The sequence below is a fragment of the Furipterus horrens genome, unplaced genomic scaffold (genome assembly GCF_987537825.1).
Source record: "Furipterus horrens unplaced genomic scaffold, mFurHor1.1.pri manual_scaffold_12, whole genome shotgun sequence".
Classification (NCBI taxonomy): domain Eukaryota; kingdom Metazoa; phylum Chordata; class Mammalia; order Chiroptera; family Furipteridae; genus Furipterus; species Furipterus horrens.
Window position 1 is genome coordinate 43,290,150 of NW_028327182.1, and position 18,910 is coordinate 43,309,059.

The window sequence follows — 18,910 nt, forward strand, 5'->3', positions numbered from 1 at the left end:
TATTTTTAATAAATGTCATTATTTGCTTTTGTCAGCTCAAAGGAGAAGAACTGGCATAGATTAGGAAATGCTGTTAGAAGCAGACACATGGGCACAAAAAAGTGATAGCTGATATCCTAAGCATAATGTGTGGGGAGGGGACTAGGAAACTGAAAAGCAGTCTTAAACCCTAGTACTGACAGATTTGACAATAATGGATGTATGTAACCCTGTGTTAGCAAAGAAAGGTTAAGTAGCTTTTGCTTAATAGGCAGAAGATAGGCTGAAGGGTTGCTATCTAAAATATCTTAAGTAAAAGCTTTGTTGCTTAAAAACTTAGCTTTAGTAATCTGTAATCTTTATATAGTGTTGAATACCCGAATGAAGCTGAGTAAGTAAGACATAATTTTAAGTCGATAGGAACTTTTTGGTAGTATATTATATATTTGTTAATTGCTATTGTTATATTTGTAGCCATAGTTGTAAAAGAGAAAATGAGATTTCTAGGATCTCTTTTATTGTTTGCTTCTTCTATTAATGAATGCTTCTGTTTCAGGAAGGAACATCTGCCATGGAAAATCTAAACGAAATGCAGTGCATGTGGTTTCAGACAGAGTGCATTTCAGCTTATCAGCGTTTGGGGAGATACGGAGATGCCTTAAAAAAGTGCCATGAAGTAGAAAGGGTAAGTTGATAGAATTTTAACTTTATTTTTCTCCAGCAAAGTGATGAAAAAAGCAGGTATTTTTCTACTTGGTATCATTTACCTTTTTTATTTACTTTGGAAACTTTATTGTAAAAATACTTCAAACATTTGGAGGTTGTGAATAAATGATTGCTTTTGTTTGATCTTCAAGTGGTTGTGATTTCAACAGGTCTCCATATCTTTGTCTGAAGGAACAAGTAAGAGATAAATCTAGTTAGCCATTGTTGCTACCAGTAACATATATTCAAAATTTCTGTTCCTCAATTAGGCCATTATTTGATTTTCATCATTAGCCCAGAAGGATACACAAGCTGATGCCACCTCTTTCCCCTTCATGTCAGGATCTGCTCAGTAGTCAGCCTCTCTCCAGTTTGTCTTCCCAGGATATTTGTTCCCACGCTCAGTACTTTGTGCAGCAGTCTGTGACTGGTTTGCAGGTTTATTTTATTACTTGCTTTTAGGATGATGTGTGTGATTTACCTTAGTGAGGGGCCTTTTCTTTTTCTTTGTGTGAATTTTTGTTTTCCTGTTCTTTGTCATCTCTGAAGCACTCTCCTTCCAATGGACAACAGGAGGAAAAGAGCCACAAATGCACCCCTGAGGCAGTCCTCAGCAGCCCTCAGTTGGGGTCAATCGGCACCACTGTTCCCATGCTGACGCAGTATAAAACCACAGGCATCATAGTCAGGTGAGCCTGATGTCTGCTCTCTTGGCAGTCACTTTGGCCTTTTTCCCATGTGAAACTTCTGAGAGTACCCAAAAGAAAGGCTAAACCGTAGGGGGTGGCTTTTGATGGGAACTGGAACTAGGATTATATCTGAGCCCTTTTGTGAATAACAGTTTTTGCTTTGTTTTTGTTTTTGTTTTTAAGCCTGGACTTGATGGCTATCTCTGGGAAAAATTCTCATCTTCTTGAAAATATAAAGCCCTTGGATGATAAGTGAACTATTCAGGCATTGCAGTGTAAATCAGGCTGTTCTGTGATAAAACTATAGATCACTAACTTGACGTCTGTCACTTTACAAACATTCTGTTTCTTATTAGGAAAGATATATTTTTATTAACCAGACATTCTTGGTGAGTTGACAGATTGTTTACTTACGAATCAGTAATTCCAGCAGGACCATAATTAGAAATTTATCAGATTTTCTGTATATTCTTAGGAACATTGTAATTGTGAACTTGTCCAGTTTCAGTCTCATTCCTCGTAACATTAATAACTATATTACTGATTTATTTTTACCATTTTTTGACAATTGTTAGCCTATGATTAATAGCTATTCCATTACTAAATTTTATTTAACTTATACTTTCCCTTAATTTTTTAGTGATTTTGGCTGAATAACATGAAGTAAAATTCTGTAATGTTAGATAAGATATAGTTGACCCTTGAACAATGAGGGGGTTGGGGCGCTAACCCCTGTGTAGTCAAAAATCCTTGTGTAACTACTGTTTGTCCTTTGCATGTATGGGTTTCTGACCAAGGATCAAAATAGAGAAATAGAGTTGACCTTTGAACAACGCGGGTTTGAACTGCACAGGTCCATTTTTCTATGCAGTATTTAAAAAGTTATAAAAACTACTGTGACCTGTATGGCTCACAAAACAAAAGGTTGCCAGTTCGATTCTGGATCCGGGCGCATGCCTGGGTTGCGGGTTTGGTCCCCAATCAGAGCATGTGCGAGAGGCAACTAGTGGATATTTTTCTCTCACATTGATGTTTCTCTCCCTTTTTCCCTCCTTCCCTTCTCCTCTCTCTAAAAATAAATAAAATCTTTTAAAAAAAATTATAAAAACCCATGTTCAAGAATCAACAGTACTTTTAGTTCAAAAAATATGATTTACATCACCCTGTGGTCATTTTACATAATTATTATTGCTAGATTCTTTACTGTATTTAGGGTTTGCTGTTGGTGCTTGAAAATCGGAAGAAAAAAAAAAACTAAACCGATACACAAGAGCCTGTTCTTATGTTACGTGTAAATTAGTCTTTTTATAGTGAATTTGTACCAAAAATAAGATTTGTTTATTGGTTATATGTAAACATGTGAGTGCTTAGTACAAATAGAATGATTACATATTTTCTGATGGATTAATGCTTCTAAAATTAATTTCCAATAAAATTAATATATAATCTAAAAATTCTTAATATAATTGTAAGGATTTAGGAGTAATTACAGAATTAAAAGATTCTGTCGGCAGCCGTCCGTCTCGAGAGACGATGGTGTAGCTTCTTAAGAGTCTATCTGCTCCGCCGAGAATGGCTGTGCAGTCCAACTCGGGAGTGACACGGTATCTGTCTCCTCCCGTGTTGAATCGACATCTTGCGATGACGCTGGAGTGTCCTCTCCAGTGAAGCTGAAGCTACAGAGCCTGGGCAGGGTGATATGGAGGGTCTGCTGTTGCCCATGCAGCAGACCCCCCCTCTCTTCACAGCTGAAGGATCCAAGGGAAAGACGGAGTCAATACAGCTTGGCTTCAGGTGCGCCGCAGGAGTTGCCGGTATTGACTACAACGTCAAACCGCCTTAGGGACTCCGGCTCCGGATTTTCTGTCGGGGTTTACTCCCTTAGCCTTTCCCCTGAAGAGGTATGCCGCAAGGCAGCGGAGGTTTTTTGGAATCAGAGTTTTCCTTCTCTGATGTGCCCTGACTGGAAGATCGAACCAGCGACACTTAGCTCGCAGGCCGACGCTCAATCCACTGAGCCAAACCAGCCAGGGTAACAGAATTAAAAGATTATTATGAAAGATATCTACGTTGTTACTTTGTGCCCAAGTTTAAAATACTTTAGTAAAGAAATGAACACTTCTCAAAAAACTTAGCAGGTTTCTTTCTAAATAGCTCATTGAGTAAAGAGATAAATTCAAATAAAGGCTAAGGCTTCTGTCTACAAGAACTTCCAGAATTCTTTCATTGAAGGCAGTTTTAGCTATGACACATGTTACTGTGAGCTCTTAGTAATTGGATTTGAAAATCTTAGAATTCTGGAATGGCCCATTGTAGTATTTTTCTATCTTTGTCTTGCCTCTGCCCCTTACAGGATTATATGTACGGGATGGAGATGCACACACACACACACACACATCAATATATATATACCAATCTGATGTTTACAAATTTAGTTTTATTCAAAGCAAAACAAAACAGTTATCTTTAAAATATTGGCTCTGAACTTTTGTTCAGAATAAAATTTAAACTTTTATCTTCAAGAACTGAATTTCCTTTTTCCCCTTTTCAGATGATTGATATCTTATTTTAATGTGATTTGTATTTGAAACAGAGCAACAATACATATTTCTAAAACTTTTTGACAAGATGTAGGATTTTTGATAGCCCAAAACCATAGAAAGTTCATAATTTTATCTTCTGGTGCATCTTAGTTTTTATCAAATTGACACATGCTCTATAATGGCAGATACTCTGTAAAGGACATTAGAGTTGTTTATTACCCTCTTTGGTCTAGTTATTGATTTTTTTAAGTCCAGAGTTTTTTGTCATATTTCTTACTAGTCTAAGCCAGAGCTCTGAGAAGGAATGGTTATATGAATCTTGGTCAGAAGACAGGGTTTAGTAGGGAATTACTAAACAAAACCACACTTTTTTTTTTTTTTTTAATCCTCACCAGAGGACATTTTTTCATTGCTTTGGAGAGAGAGGAAGGGAGAGGGAGAAACCTCAATTTGTTGCCTCCTATATGTGTCTGGACTGGGATTGTATGCACCTGCAACCTAGATATGTGCCCTGACCAGGAATCGAACCTACAACCCTTAAGTTATGGGACGATGCTCCAACCAACTGAGCCACACCAGCCAGGGTGAAAACTGCACTCTAAGCTGAAAATAGCATTTCTTAATTCTTTGCTCACTTCTCTTACTTTGATTGAAGTCTAATTTTGACAATTTAAGCAATTCCTGCATTACTACTCCCTTACCCCCAAGAAAAAAAAGAGAGAGAGAGAACTAGTGCTTATGGTGAGGGGAACATTGAGTTAAGGGCACGAGCAGTATGTTAAAATTGGGCTACCTAGGGACTGCAGTGACCTAAGTGATCTTATCATGCTCTTGTTTGGCCAAAGTGCAGGGAAACTGTTAGGTTTGGTGGGGCTCAGTGGAGGTATAGAAGGCCAGCAGCCAAATGTACAAGATGGTTTATTGGGTATGCAACACGTAAGGCTGGGGTCAAGGCAGACACCAGCAGCCAGGGTCAGGGAAGAGTGCAGCTTTAAGGAGTTCTGAGACTTGGAATACATAAGCAGTACAGGATAGGCTAAGTTGCCCCCTTGTACAGCCAGCAGGTTGGTGGTTGGACATTTGCCATCTCCTGATAGTTTCCTGAATCTAGGGCAGCTAGGGGCAGGGGGAGGTGAAGAGACTTTCTGCAGATGGCTCAGATTGGGGAGTGGGAATTGATTCTGAGAACAGAGAAGTTGCTAAATTCCTGTCTGCAGATAAGGATACCTTTGAAGGACATAAGCAGTCACTGGTGCCGGGGGTAGCCAATTTATTGGGGGTTAGGCAGTCCCTGACACCAGCAGTTACTGTGGGGGCTTGCTTAAACCAGGCCTGGATTCCCAGAACCCAGGTCTTATGCCTAAGAGAAATTAACTTTACTTGTTTGTGTTATTTAATATATTTTTATGTTTTATAAATTTGGAGACCTACAAATCATCCTAAGGTAGTACAAGGGAGATAGATATTTGTGGTAATGAGAGAGTTCTGTGTATTGATTGTGGTAATAGGTACTCAAATCTACACATGATAAAATCACACAAAACTGTCTATGCAAGTTATACAAGTGTCATTCTTTTGGTTTTGATACTGTATTTAGTTATGTAGGGTGCAGCATTTTGCGGGAAGCTGAGGGAAAAGTGTATAGAACATCTTTATACTACCTTTGAAATTCCTCTGTATCTATAATTATTCCAAGTAAAAACTTTAAAAAGAAAATCAACTTAAGATTAGTTGTTTTTAAGTAGGTTTCTTCAAACATCATTTCTTCCAAGAGCAAAATTATTTTGTAGTACCTTACTTTTTCTAATTTAACCCTAGTCATAGCTGGTCCACCACTATTATCTTACTATAGAGCAATGGCTCTCAACCTGTGGGTCACGACCCCTTTGGGGGTTGAACGACCCTTTCACAGGGGTTGCCTCAGACCATCGGAAAACACATATATAATTACATATTGTTTTTGTGATTAATCACTATGCTTTAATTATGTTCAATTTGTAACAATGAAAATACATCCTGTATATCAGATATTTACATTACGATTCATGACAGTAGCAAAATTACAGTTATGAAGTAGTAATGAAAATAATTTTATGGTTGGGGGTCACGACAACATGAGGAACTGTATTAAAGGGTTACAGCATTAGGAAGGTTGAGAACCACTGCTATAGAAAGCTCGACATCTAGGGTTGTAGGACTCAGCAAGTTCCTGAGACATAAGGCTTTCAGTGGAAAAACTGAAAGCCTTGGGCAAAGTGGGATAAGTTGTTTACCCTGTTTATGGAAGACAATTACTGGAGAGAGGCAGCCTGTGGGCTATTACTGGTAAAGAGGAGGCTTAAATGTTTGTGATTCCAAAGGCTCCCTCTGAGATTTGACTTAAAATCTGTGTTTACTAATGCTGTTAGGAATATTTCTTGAAACTTATGTCTGCCTTTTACACATAAATGCTTCTCAACCTCAAAAAAGTCCTGTAATCTCTTAGTTTTCATCTCCATGATTTTTGACACTCTCATTTTTAATTGTATTGAATTTTAAGATATTTTTATGGTGTTAGACATAACTTGATTGACATTAGGAAGACCATGAACAATTTTATGAAATATGTAATCCTTTTTTTAAAAAAAAGCTTGTTATAATTTATGAATTGTCTTATTGATGGGAGGAATGCGATTTTCAAATTAATCATTAACACATGATTTTTGAAGTACATAGTGAATACCAACTGTGTTCATTTTTTTTTTCTTTTTCCTTCCCTCCACACTGTACTTTAAACTTCTTACCTTAATTCTTTTTTTAAGTCTCAGGTACTTAGTGTAATTCTGTGTATGGTGTATTTCTAACTACCAAGACAACTACAATTATCAAATGATATGGACACTTACCAATGTGTCCTCTGCATAGTGAGTTACTAGGCCCCAGGACAGAGGGAAAAGGAAGTGGTAGAAAAGCTTGTTCTGTATTGTTATATTAAATCATTTGTTTTTCAAATTTATGTTTTTGGAAAAGCTAAAGTAGGGGAAAAGAAAGAGATGATAGAGATGTGTGTAGGGAAGAAAATAAAAGTATAGATTTCTTTGTAGGGAGTTAATTTTATTTCTATGTGAAAGATTAGTTCTTAAACTTTTGGGGGGCCATGGGCCCTTTGAGAATTGAATGAAAGCCTCAAAATCTTATGTTTATACATAGACTCCAGACTAAGAACCTTTCTTAAAATGGAATGTAGGTAGATTAACGGTAGCTTATTGAGAGAGAGAAAACCACAATGCTCTGTGCTTATATAGCAGTTTACAGTTTAGAACAAACTTTAAAATATGTTCTTATATGATTTTTAACGATCTTATGTGTTGACTCTATAGATTTCTTTATTCCTGACTTAAGTAATGGAGGCTCTAGATAATTGAGGTCATATGTCTGCTAAGCAGCTGATCTCTTAAATTGGCAATTATTGTGCTTATTGAATGTCTGCTATGTTAGGCCCTCTGCCAGGCAGTGGGCATAGACATAACAAGACTTGCCCTTGAAGAGCTCATAGTTGAGCAGAGCAGTCTGATTTGTAAACATTTTGTGTGAACCTATAGTACATGTTTTAGTCTTCAGTCAGAGCTCTGTTTAACTCTGCCATGCTCATTTTGGGGGAATACTGAGGAGAAATGTTGAATTAAAGCTAAGGTATCAATATATACTAATTTCCAGGTTTAAAAATCTAATTACATAGAAATTGAGTATGATTACAAAACGTGATTTCTAGTGAATGATGATTGATTGTAGAAAGAGAAACTTGTTATATGCAAAGAAGGACTTGATGTTCTTCACAGTGTTAAAACATGGAGAGGGCAGCAACTAAGTGATATTCTGACTGTTGAGAATGTTTTGGGAGCTTTTTATGGTTTTCTTTTCAACAGATATTATTGACAAAATGTAAGAGATAATTTTGTGGTTTTGTTTTTTAAGCATTTTTTGGAGATAACCGATGATCAGTTTGACTTTCATACATACTGCATGAGAAAGATGACCCTTCGTGCCTATGTTGACCTTTTGAGATTAGAAGATACACTCAGAAGACATGCCTTCTATTTCAAGGCTGCTAGATCAGCAATTGAAATATACTTGAAATTGTACGATAATCCCTTAACCAGTGAAAGCAAACAACAAGAAATAAATTCAGGTAACTGACAAGGAACTGTTTTTAAAAATTGGAAAAGATTACTAAATTTCAGAATGTCATTAACCTAAACAATACATAGAAAAATATGTTGTCGAATGAATGTGAAAACAATATACCTTTATTTGTGTGAAAAAAAATGCGGGAGAAATACTTAGGAAAAGCCAGCAAGATGATGTTCTGTAGCTAATGCTTCTAAATCACCTTAATGCAGCGGTTCTCAACCTGTGGGTTGTGACCCCTTTGGGGGTCGAACGACCCTTTCACAGGGTCACCTAAGACCATCAGAAAACACATATATAATTACATATTGTTTTTGTGATTAATCACTATGCTTTAATTATGTTCAATTTGTAACAATGAAAATACATCCTGCATATCAGATATTTACATTACGATTCATAACAGCAGCAAAATTACAGTTATGAAGTAGCAACAAAAATATTTTTATGGTTGTGTGTCACCACAACATGAGGAACTGTATTAAAGGGTCGCGGCATTAGGAAGGTTGAGAACCACTGCCCTAATGGAATGACTTGCAATCTTTTTTTATTTTTATCTTCAGTATGGCCAGTTCAGGAGAAATAGAAATGGCAGTGGACTGGATTCTTCTTCTTCTTCTTCCTCCTTCTTTCTTCCTACTTCCTACTTCCTCCCTCCTCCTACACCCCCCTCCTTCCTCTTCTCCCCTCCTCCTCCCTCCTCCCTCGTCCTCCCTCCTTCTCTCTCCTCCTCCTTTCTTCCTTCTTCTTCTTAACTGAAAATAGCATTGAGCCCCTTAGGGAAAGATAATTTCTCTTACAACTACTCGTACTTACTTTATTGAAAATAATAATAATGCTAATGAAAATATCTATACAGCTTTTATTCACTAAGATATAGGAATATTTGAGAAATAGTATAGAGGAAAATTTCTTATCTTTCATTTGTAATATGCAGTGTTTAGAAAGCATGTGTTTATATCCTTGAAATACTCTTAAGAGAATAGTTGATATTAACAGCCCACTTTACACAGTTTGAAACTTGATACTGAGAGATGATTTGCCCAAAGTCATGTATTGTGTAGGAGGTAGAACTGAACTAGAATTGGTTAATTTCAGTCAGTGGGGCATTTGTTGGTTGTCTTTGTGTGCGATGCTTATTTAATGTTAGTCATTAGGAATACTTTCTAAAAAATTTTAAATAGTTGCCTTTTTCTCCTTTCCCCCAAATAACTATACTAATAGTAGCTATTGCATAAGAATATAAGGAAAAATGGAAACATTTACTCATAATGCTTATGCATTTGGATATTTGTAGAAAACCTGTCAGCCAAAGAATTGAAGAAAATGCTTAGCAAGCAGAGGAGAGCTCAGAAAAAGGCTAAATTAGAAGAGGAGAGAAAGCATATGGAAAGGGAACGTCAACAAAAAAATCAAAAGAAAAAAAGAGATGATGATGAAGAAGAACCCAGTGGTCTCAAAGAAGAACTTATACCTGAAAAATTAGAAAGGGTAAGATGAATTTACTATATTAATTTGGTAAAATTAAAGTTACTCAGTTTTGTGCTGGCTATAAATATTTTATTTAAAGTTACAAATTATAAGCCATTTGTAATTTTTGAAGGTTACTATGATAAGTCATCAATTATTTTTGAGTGATAATATGCAAATTTTGCTAATGCATATTATACATAGAATTGTAGTTGTGGTAGGCTCAATCATGATGCTCCAGAGGTGTGCACATTCTAAATCCTGGACCAGTGAATATGTTACATTGCATGGTAAAGAGGAATGAAGGTGGCAGATAGAATTCAAGGTTGTATTGGATTGACCTTAAAGTTCATTTAGGTTTTTCCATCCAATGGCTCCAGTAGCAAGTGCTTAGTTATCTTTAACTTCATTTGAAACAATTTTGTTAGATTGTATTGTGACAGCTGTCATATCGGCGTGCATTTTTAAAAAACCTGAAATTGGTGGATTTTTGTGCAGCTATTTTAATATCATCCCTGGCTGGTTTGGCTCAGTGGATTGAGCGTCGGCCTGCGAGCTAAGTGTCGCTGGTTCGATCTTCCAGTCAGGGTACATCAGAGAAGGAAAACTCTGACTCCAAAAAACCTCCGCTGCCTTGCGGCATACCTCTTCAGGGGAAAGGCTAAGGGAGTAAACCCCGACAGAAAATCCGGAGCCGGAGTCCCTAAGGCGGTTTGACGTTGTAGTCAACACCGGCAACTCCTGCGGCGCACCTGAAGCCAAGCTGTATTGACTCCGTCTTTCCCTTGGACCCTTCAGCTGCGAAGAGAGGGGGGGTCTGCTGCATGGGCAACAGCAGACCCTCCATATCACCCTGCCCAGGCTCTGTAGCTTCAGCTTCACTGGAGAGGACACTCCAGCGTCATCGCAAGATGTCGATTCAACACGGGAGGAGACAGATACCGTGTCACTCCCGAGTTGGACTGCACAGCCATTCTCGGCGGTGCAGATAGACTCTTAAGAAGCTACACCATCGTCTCTCGAGACGGACGGCTGCCAACGACAACGATTATTTCAATATCGAAGATGAAAGAAAATATGTAACATTTTAGGCATATATGCTATATTATTTCAAGAAAGGTAAAAACACAGCTGAGAAGAGTGGAAAGCAAGGACTTCCGGCCAAGATGGAGGCTTAGACGGACACGCTAGGTCTCCCTCTACAACTAGAGAGGAATACAACTACTTCAAAACAAAGGATAACTAGAAATTCCAGAAAATAAAACTACACGGAAGCCCAACATATGAAGTTATAAACCAGCGGTGCCATTTGGGCAGGTAAGAGTTAAAGAGGGCAGCGCTGTTTGCGGTCGCACCTGAGACAGTGGGGCGGGGCGGCTAAAAATCCTGGCGGCAGTCAAGCCCCTGGCTGTGCGTGACCCCAGCGCTGGGGAAAGCAGCCACCGCATCGCCTTGAACAGTGAGGCCCAGGGGGGCGGGAGGACAGATCCCGGTCTCCTAGCTGAATAACTGTGTGAATCCATCTTGGACCCCCGCCCCCAAAGAAAGCACCACAGGGCTGCGAAATAGGTCGCAGACAGGCGCCGGTCGCTGAATTGTGACGCGTACACAGGCACTGCCCCCTACAGCCGGCCCAAGAAAACAAAACGCATCTGTCAAAATGAGGCAGACAACTATAGAAATCCCGGTGACACAGCTCACCAGGCAACAGATAGAGAACCTGACAGATGAACAGATAAGAAACCTGTCAGAGGCTCAGTTCTGGGCCATTGTTATCAGGTGGCTTACAGAATTCACAAAAGAGCAGGAAAAAGATAAGAAAGAAGCGAAAAACTTTCATAACGAAAGGAACAAAACCACATACGAGACAGATGGTGAGGAAAAAAAATCCAGAGTTCATTTCAACAAACTGGAATATGGAGAAGGAACAAGCAGTCAACCAATGCAGAGAGAGGAAATGGGAAGCAACAACGAAAGGATCAGAAACCTCTGGGACAGCTATAAAAGGCCCAACATAAGAATCATTGGTTTGCCAGAGAATGAGGAAGATGAACTAGAACTTGAAAAATTGAGTGAAAATATAATAAAGGAGAACTTCCCAGACTTGGGGAAGGGAATAGACTTGCAGGTCCAGGAAGCAAGGAGAGTTCCCAAGAGACTGGACCCAGGGAGAACCACTCCAAGACACATTATAATCAAAATGTCAAAAATTAAAGATAAAGAGAGAATCTTAAAAGCAGCAAGAGAGAAGAAAAGAAATAATTCTTTTGGGGTCCCAATTAGACTATCAGCTGACTTCTCAAGGGAGACCCTACAGGCAAGAAGGGACTGGCAAGAAATATTCAAAGTAATGAAAATCCAAAACCTACAACCATGAATACTCTATCCAGCGAAATTGTCATTCAGAATAGAAGGGCAGAGAAAGTGTTTCCAGGACAAAATAAAACTGAAAGAGTTCATTAGATCCAAACCACTGTTATATGAGATGTTAAAGGGACTGGTTTAAAAAACAGAAGCTAGGGAGATGAAACAAAGGCAAACTAAACAGGCAACGAGAGTGGAAAAGGAACTGTGGGTACGGGAAGCATATTGGGGGGAGGTCAACAGGGAGGGGGAGTGGGGAGAGGGAGGGAGATGATATAGGAATTGGGGATCATGGTAGGAGGGAATGGAATAGACGGAGAGAGGTTGGGAGGAACTGTATGCACAACTAATGGACATGATCTAAAAGGGGGGGACAACTGGAGGGAGGGGGGCCACCGGGTGGAGGGGAGCAGAGGGAAGGGAAATTGGCACAAATGTAATATTTTAATCAATAAAACACATTAAATCTGAAAAAAAAAAAACAAAAAAAAAACACAGCTGAAACACAGAAAATAAGATTTGTGCAGTACATGGAGAAGGTGACTGACCAAGTGTGTCAAAAGTGGTTTGCAGAGTTTCTTGTACTGTTGACATTTTAGCCAAATAATTCTTTGCTCTGGGGCTGTCTTATGCATTCGAATATGTTTAAAGCACCCCTGGCCTCTACCCACTAGAAGTGAGAGAGTGAGACATAGCCAACATACTCAAAATATCCAAATCAATAAAGTTATTGGTGAAAATGAAAAACGTGCCTTTTATGGAAAAAACTGAATGGACTTTTTGGCCAACCCAATAATTAGCTTACCTTAAGATAGGGAGATTAGCCTGAATTGTCCAGGCGGGCCTAATCACAAAGGGCCTTAAAAGTGGAAGAGGGAAGGAGGTGGGAGTGGTGTGAGGACTCCACCCCTGGTTGATGGCCTTTGAAGATAGAGGAGAGAGAACATAGACAGCCCTGAGAAGCTGAAAAAGGTGCTGAAACATAGTCTCCCTTACAGTCTTCAGAAGGGAATGCAGTCTGGCTGACACTTGATTTTAAGTCCAGCGAAACCCATGTTGAACTTTTAACCTTCAGAACTGCAAGATGATAAATTTGTATTGTCTTAAGATATTAAGTGCCCTGGCTGGTTTAGCTCAGTGGATTGAGCGTCGGCCTGCGAGCTAAGTGTCGCTGGTTCGATCTTCCAGTCAGGGTACATCAGAGAAGGAAAACTCTGACTCCAAAAAACCTCCGCTGCCTTGCGGCATACCTCTTCAGGGGAAAGGCTAAGGGAGTAAACCCCGACAGAAAATCCGGAGCCGGAGTCCCTAAGGCGGTTTGACGTTGTAGTCAACACCGGCAACTCCTGCGGCGCACCTGAAGCCAAGCTGTATTGACTCCGTCTTTCCCTTGGACCCTTCAGCTGCGAAGAGAGGGGGGGTCTGCTGCATGGGCAACAGCAGACCCTCCATATCACCCTGCCCAGGCTCTGTAGCTTCAGCTCCACTGGAGAGGACACTCCAGCGTCATCGCAAGATGTCGATTCAACACGGGAGGAGACAGATGCCGTGTCACTCCCGAGTCGGACTGCACAGCCATTCTCGGCGGTGCAGATAGACACTTAAGAAGCTACACCATCGTCTCTCGAGACGGACGGCTGCCGACGACGACGAAGATATTAAGTTTTTGGTAATTTGTATAGCAACAGTACAGTTGTCTATTAAATATGGAAGCATTTTATGTATCTTACTAGGTATGTTTTAGCTACAAAGAATTAGCACCTCATCTCCAGGATTTAGATATTTAGGAACCAGATTTAGGGAAATTTTTTTTTTAAGATTTTATTTATTTATTTATTTGTAGAAATAGGGGAAAGGAGGAAGAAAGAAGGAGAGAAACATCAATGTGCGGTTGCCTCTTGTGCACCCTCAGCTGGGGACCTGGCCTGCAACCCAGGCATGTGCCCTGCTGGGAATCAAACTGGCGACCCTTTGGTTTGCAGGCTGGATCCCAATCCACTGAGCCACACCAGGCAGGGCAGGAAATATTTTTTTATGGTTTATTTGCTATGAATCTAGTATGAGTGTTTTAAATGTGTCATTATGTTTTTCAGTTACTTGATAAAATTATAATTATGTACTTCAGATGTTTGTAGTATAAGGGGCTGTCAGTACTTGGTGTACCATCTCCTTCAGTTAGTTATATAAAAAGAAGTGTTGTATGTAGAGTTCAGAACAAGTCACCCCAAGATATGCCTAGAGGTGACCAGGATCTTATGGGCTTAAGAGAAACTCTGCCTCCATTAACTACCTAAAAGAATTTGAACTAGGGGTCTTTCCCACAATAAGACATTATCAGAAATAACCTTTCTGATCTATCTATTGGGCAGGACAAATTACTAATTATTGAACATCTGCTTTTCTTACCTTCCTACTTCTCAATCCCCATGGTGATCCTTTACTCAGAATATCATACATACATGTGTACTTCATTTGCCCTTTCTCTCTGAACCTCTCATGTATGTGGGATCTCTAACTATCTTACATGTGTGGCATTCCTTCCCATATTTATGTATGTATGTATGTAATTAAATTTGGTCATTTTCTCTTGTTCATCTGTCTCATGTTTATTTGATTATTAGACCAACTGAAATATGTTGAGGGTAGAGGAAAGTGTGTTTCAGATATGTATTAATATGAAATTTGGGGAGAAATTTGACTTGTGTAGCTGTTTTTTAAATGTACTAATTTTTCTTTCTTTTTCAAAATAGATAGAAAATCCACTGGAAGAAGCTATTAAGTTCCTTATACCTCTTAAGTACCTTGTTGCTGATAACATTGACACTCATCTGTTAGCATTTGAAATATATTTTAGAAAAGGTAATGCTTTGAATTCAGTTTTTAATTCTTAATTATTTTGATGACCATAGTCAGTATAATCTTGTTAATTAGACCTATTTTTGTTCAATGTTCCATTTGAATATTCCACAATAGCTCTTAATCCTTTTTTCTTCTGATACACAAATGTTGCCTTTAATAATCAAAACTACAGTAGTTCCTCTCTATATCGTGGTTCACATATCACGGCCTCACTGTATCACAGGATTTTTAAAAATATTATATTTAATTATTTATCGTGAATTTTTCACTATATCGCGGGATTTTGCGGTACTGTATACATATGTTGTTAAAGTTACGTAGGTTTAAGGGTGTGGAATATGTTTAAGAACATAAGTAGTATTTATAAAAGTGTGGAAAAGGTTAATAAGGGACTGGGAACGGTTTATAAGTGTGTGGGGAGGGTTTATAAAGCCTTAAAATATATATAAATACTAAAATAAATGTAAGGTTTCTACTTCACGGATTTTCACCTGTCGCAGGGGGGCGTCTAGAACGTAATACCTGTGATAAGAGAGGGAATACTCTATGATTGAATTTTGCTTATAAATGCTATAGGAAAGGTAACATTTTTTTTTTTTTTTACTGGATTTTAAGTGAGGGTAAAATACAGTGAATAAAATATCATGCATAAAGTATTGATCCTGTTTTATTTTTTTCTGACACAGGAAAGTTTCTGTTAATGCTACAATCTGTCAAACGAGCTTTTGCCATGAACAGTAATAATCCATGGTTACATGAATGTTTAATTAAATTTTCTAAATCTGGTGAGTATAAATAAGGTAATATTTATGTAAAAGCAAATGTGACAATTTAGCTGTTTTCCATTAAGCTACACATTAAAAGAGATTTGCAAAATGTAAAGAAAAAAAGAGATAGTTTTTATATTGTACTTAAATGAAGATATGCTTATAAAGTACACATGCTAGCAAAGATATGCTGGAAACTAGTGAATTTTTAAGCTAGAATGTATTTATATTCCAGAGGAGCAGTAATTTTTTACTATATAAAATACATCGAGCTTAAATAAATGTATTTCAACTGATTTTGTTTAAAAGGACAGACCTAAATTTTTAAAAAACTCAAATATTTTGTTTTTATAGTGTCTAATCATAGTAATCTTCCAGACATTGTGAGCAAAGTTCTGTCTCAAGAAATGCAGAAAATATTTTTGAACAAGGATTTAGAAAGTTTTAATGAGGATTTTCTCAAACATAACACTACCTCTCTTCAGCATCTACTTTCAGGTTGGTATTTGGCTCCCAGAGTTAAAATGTTTATGGAAAAAAGTTAGAATGTGGTTTTAAAAAAGAAGTTTGGATAGATGTTTGACCTTAGTAGTTATTAGAGAAAAGTAAATACACCATTTTAGATCTTTCAAATTAAGACAGTTTTTATTTCTTTGTTTAACAGAGATTAAAGTATAGTTAAGGTGTGGTTAACAAATGCTCTTGTATTTTGCTACTACAGTGTAAATTGGCCCAGCCACGTAAAAAAGCAATTTGTCATTCTTATCAAGAGCTTTACATTACCTATGTCTTTTGCTATAGTCATACTTTTGTGAATAATTTTAAAGAATTATTCCAAAGCAAAGAAAGAGCTTTAAGTGCAAAGATATTAACTGAACTGTGTTTAAGTATATGGAAAAGAATGGAAATAAATTTAATGTATGTCCAATAATAGGGAGAAGTAGGTTTGTAGGATGAAATACCAGGTAATCATAGAAAGTGGTTTATTTATTTAATTTATTTTTTTTCCCACACTTTTAAGTACATTTTATTGGTTATGCTGTTAAAGTTGTCCCAATTCTTTACCCTTTGCTCCCCTCCACCTAGTACCCTCATTCCCTCTAACAATCCTCCCCACTTAGTTCATGTCCATGGGTCGTGCATGTAAGTTCTTTGGCTTCACTCTTTTCTATACTGTTATTAACATCCCTCTGGCTATTTTGTCCCTACCAATTATGCTTCTTGATCCCTGCACCATTTCTCCAATTTCCCCTCTTCTCCCTCCCAGCTGATACCCCTCCAAATGATCTCCGTACCTATGATTCCGTTCCTATTTTGGTGGTTTGCTTAGTTTGTTTTTGTTTTTGTATTCATTTTTTAGATTCAGTTGTTGATACTTGTGAGTTTGTTGCCATTTTAATATTCATAGTTTTGATCATCTTTTTCTTAAATAAGTCCCTTTAACATTTCATATAGTAGTGGTTTGGAGATGAGGAACTTCTTTAGCTTTACCTTGTCTCGGAAGCACTTTATCTGCCCTTCCATTCAAAATGATAGCTTTGCTGGATAGAGTAATCCTGGTTGCAGGTCTTTGCTTTTCATCACTGTGAATACCTCTTGCCAGTTTCTTCTTGCCTGCCAAGTTTCTTTTTAGAAACCAACTCCTTTGTAGGTAACTCTCTTTTTTGCTATTTTTAAGAATCTCTCTTTATCTCTAACCTTTGGCCATTTAATTATGGTGTGTCTTTGCTTCCTGGACTTGTATGTATATTTCCTTCACCAAATTAGGGAAGTTGTCCTTCATTATTTTTTCAAATAAGTTTTCAATTTCTTGCTCTTCCTCTTCTCCTTCTGGCACCTCTGTGATTCAGATATTTGTACATTTAAATTTATCCCAGAGGTTCCTAATCCTCTCCTCATTTTCTTTTTCTATTCTTGTTTCTTCTTTCTGTTCCAAGTGAATGGTTATTTCTTCCTTTTCTTCCAAATCGTTGATTTGAATCTTGGCTTCCTTCCCATCACTGTCGCTGCCCTGTATATTTTTCTTTATTTCACTTTGTATAACCTTCACTTCTTCATTTATTTTGTGGTTGTACTCAATTATTTCTCTGAGCATCCTGATCAGCAGTGTTTTGAATTCTGGATCTGATAGGTTGGCTGTCTCTATTCTGTTCAGTTCTTTTTCTGGGATTTTGTTCTGTTCTTTCACTTGGGCCATATTTCTTTGCCTCCTCAAGCTGACTGCCTCCCTTTCTTTGTTTCTGTGTTTTTCGTAGAGTTGCTTTGACTCCATGTCTTGGTAGTGTGGCCTAATGTAGTAGGTTTCCTGTAGTTCCAGTGCACAGCCTCCCCTATCACCCAAGCTGGGTACTTGAGGTGTGCCCTTCATGTGGGCTGAGTATACCCTCCTCTTGCAGTTGAGCTTTGGCTGTTGTTGGCAGGTCAATGGAAGGGATTTACCCCAGGCCAGACAGCTGCAAAGACTGGCTGTGTCCACTGAGCAGCAACCTCCACCTTCTGTGGAGGATCAGCTGTGCAGGGGCAGGGTGGTGGTGGTGGAGCTCTGATGTGGTCTGTAGCTGTCCTCTGGGTGTGCTGGCCCTGGGGTCCATGGTGGTGCAGGCCAAGGTCAGCCCCTGTCTGTGTATGGCTGGGGCCACCCTGCCTGAGGTATAAGGTAATCTGAGATGGTTGGTACTTGTGCTGGGCTTGGAGATTCCCAGGCAAAGCCCAGCTGTGAATCTAAGCTGTCTGCTGGTAGTGCCAGGCCTGGAGCTCACTGAAGCCAGCTGTTGCTTGTTTGATGGGATTTAGAAAGTTGTGCAGCATGAGCCAAGACCAGCCATTCATAAGTTGGGTGGGGCAGAGTCTGGGGATCTCCAACATGGGTCAAACAGAGTTAGCCGGGTTGATGGAGTCTCAGATATGGCTCCAGCTTATTGGCTCTATGGGGGGAGGGTTTAGAAAAGAGACACTGGCTTCTGCTTGCCTCAATGCCAGACACTTCAGTTTCTCCCTGTAACCACTGGTTCCTTTAAGCTGCTACCCTGTGCTGGAGCTCAGAGGGAATGAGTCTCAGTAGGTGAGTCTGTATGCGTGCACTTTATAATTCACTCCTTGCGGCTCCAGAAGTTTCTTCTGCTGACTTAATCCCCATTGGTTTTTGCAGCCAGAAATTGTGGGGACTTACCTTCTTGGCTCTGGAACCTTGGGCTGGGGGGTCTGGTGTGGAGCTGGTACTCCTCACTCTCAAGATATCTCTCCTGAATTTTTATCCACCACAGGTGGGTGAGACACCAGCCCGTTCTGAGTCTGTGCCCCTCCTACCTGTCTCGATGGATGTGGTTTCTTTAATTTCATAGCTGTCAGACTTCCATTCAACTCAGTT

The 18,910-nt window shown here is 38.8% G+C and overlaps 1 protein-coding gene across 2 annotated transcripts in view; it reads left to right on the plus strand.

Moving 5' to 3' along the window:
* Positions 1-18,910, plus strand: part of NAA16 (N-alpha-acetyltransferase 16, NatA auxiliary subunit) — a 92,697-nt gene that overhangs the window by 70,199 nt on the left and 3,588 nt on the right. For both annotated transcript variants that reach the window (XM_090258935.1, XM_090258936.1), the window contains 6 exons: positions 536-664; positions 7,871-8,084; positions 9,381-9,574; positions 14,668-14,776; positions 15,463-15,561; positions 15,898-16,041. In XM_090258935.1, the coding sequence (XP_090115061.1) occupies positions 536-664; positions 7,871-8,084; positions 9,381-9,574; positions 14,668-14,776; positions 15,463-15,561; positions 15,898-16,041 (889 nt within the window). The remainder of the gene's footprint in view (positions 1-535; positions 665-7,870; positions 8,085-9,380; positions 9,575-14,667; positions 14,777-15,462; positions 15,562-15,897; positions 16,042-18,910) is intronic.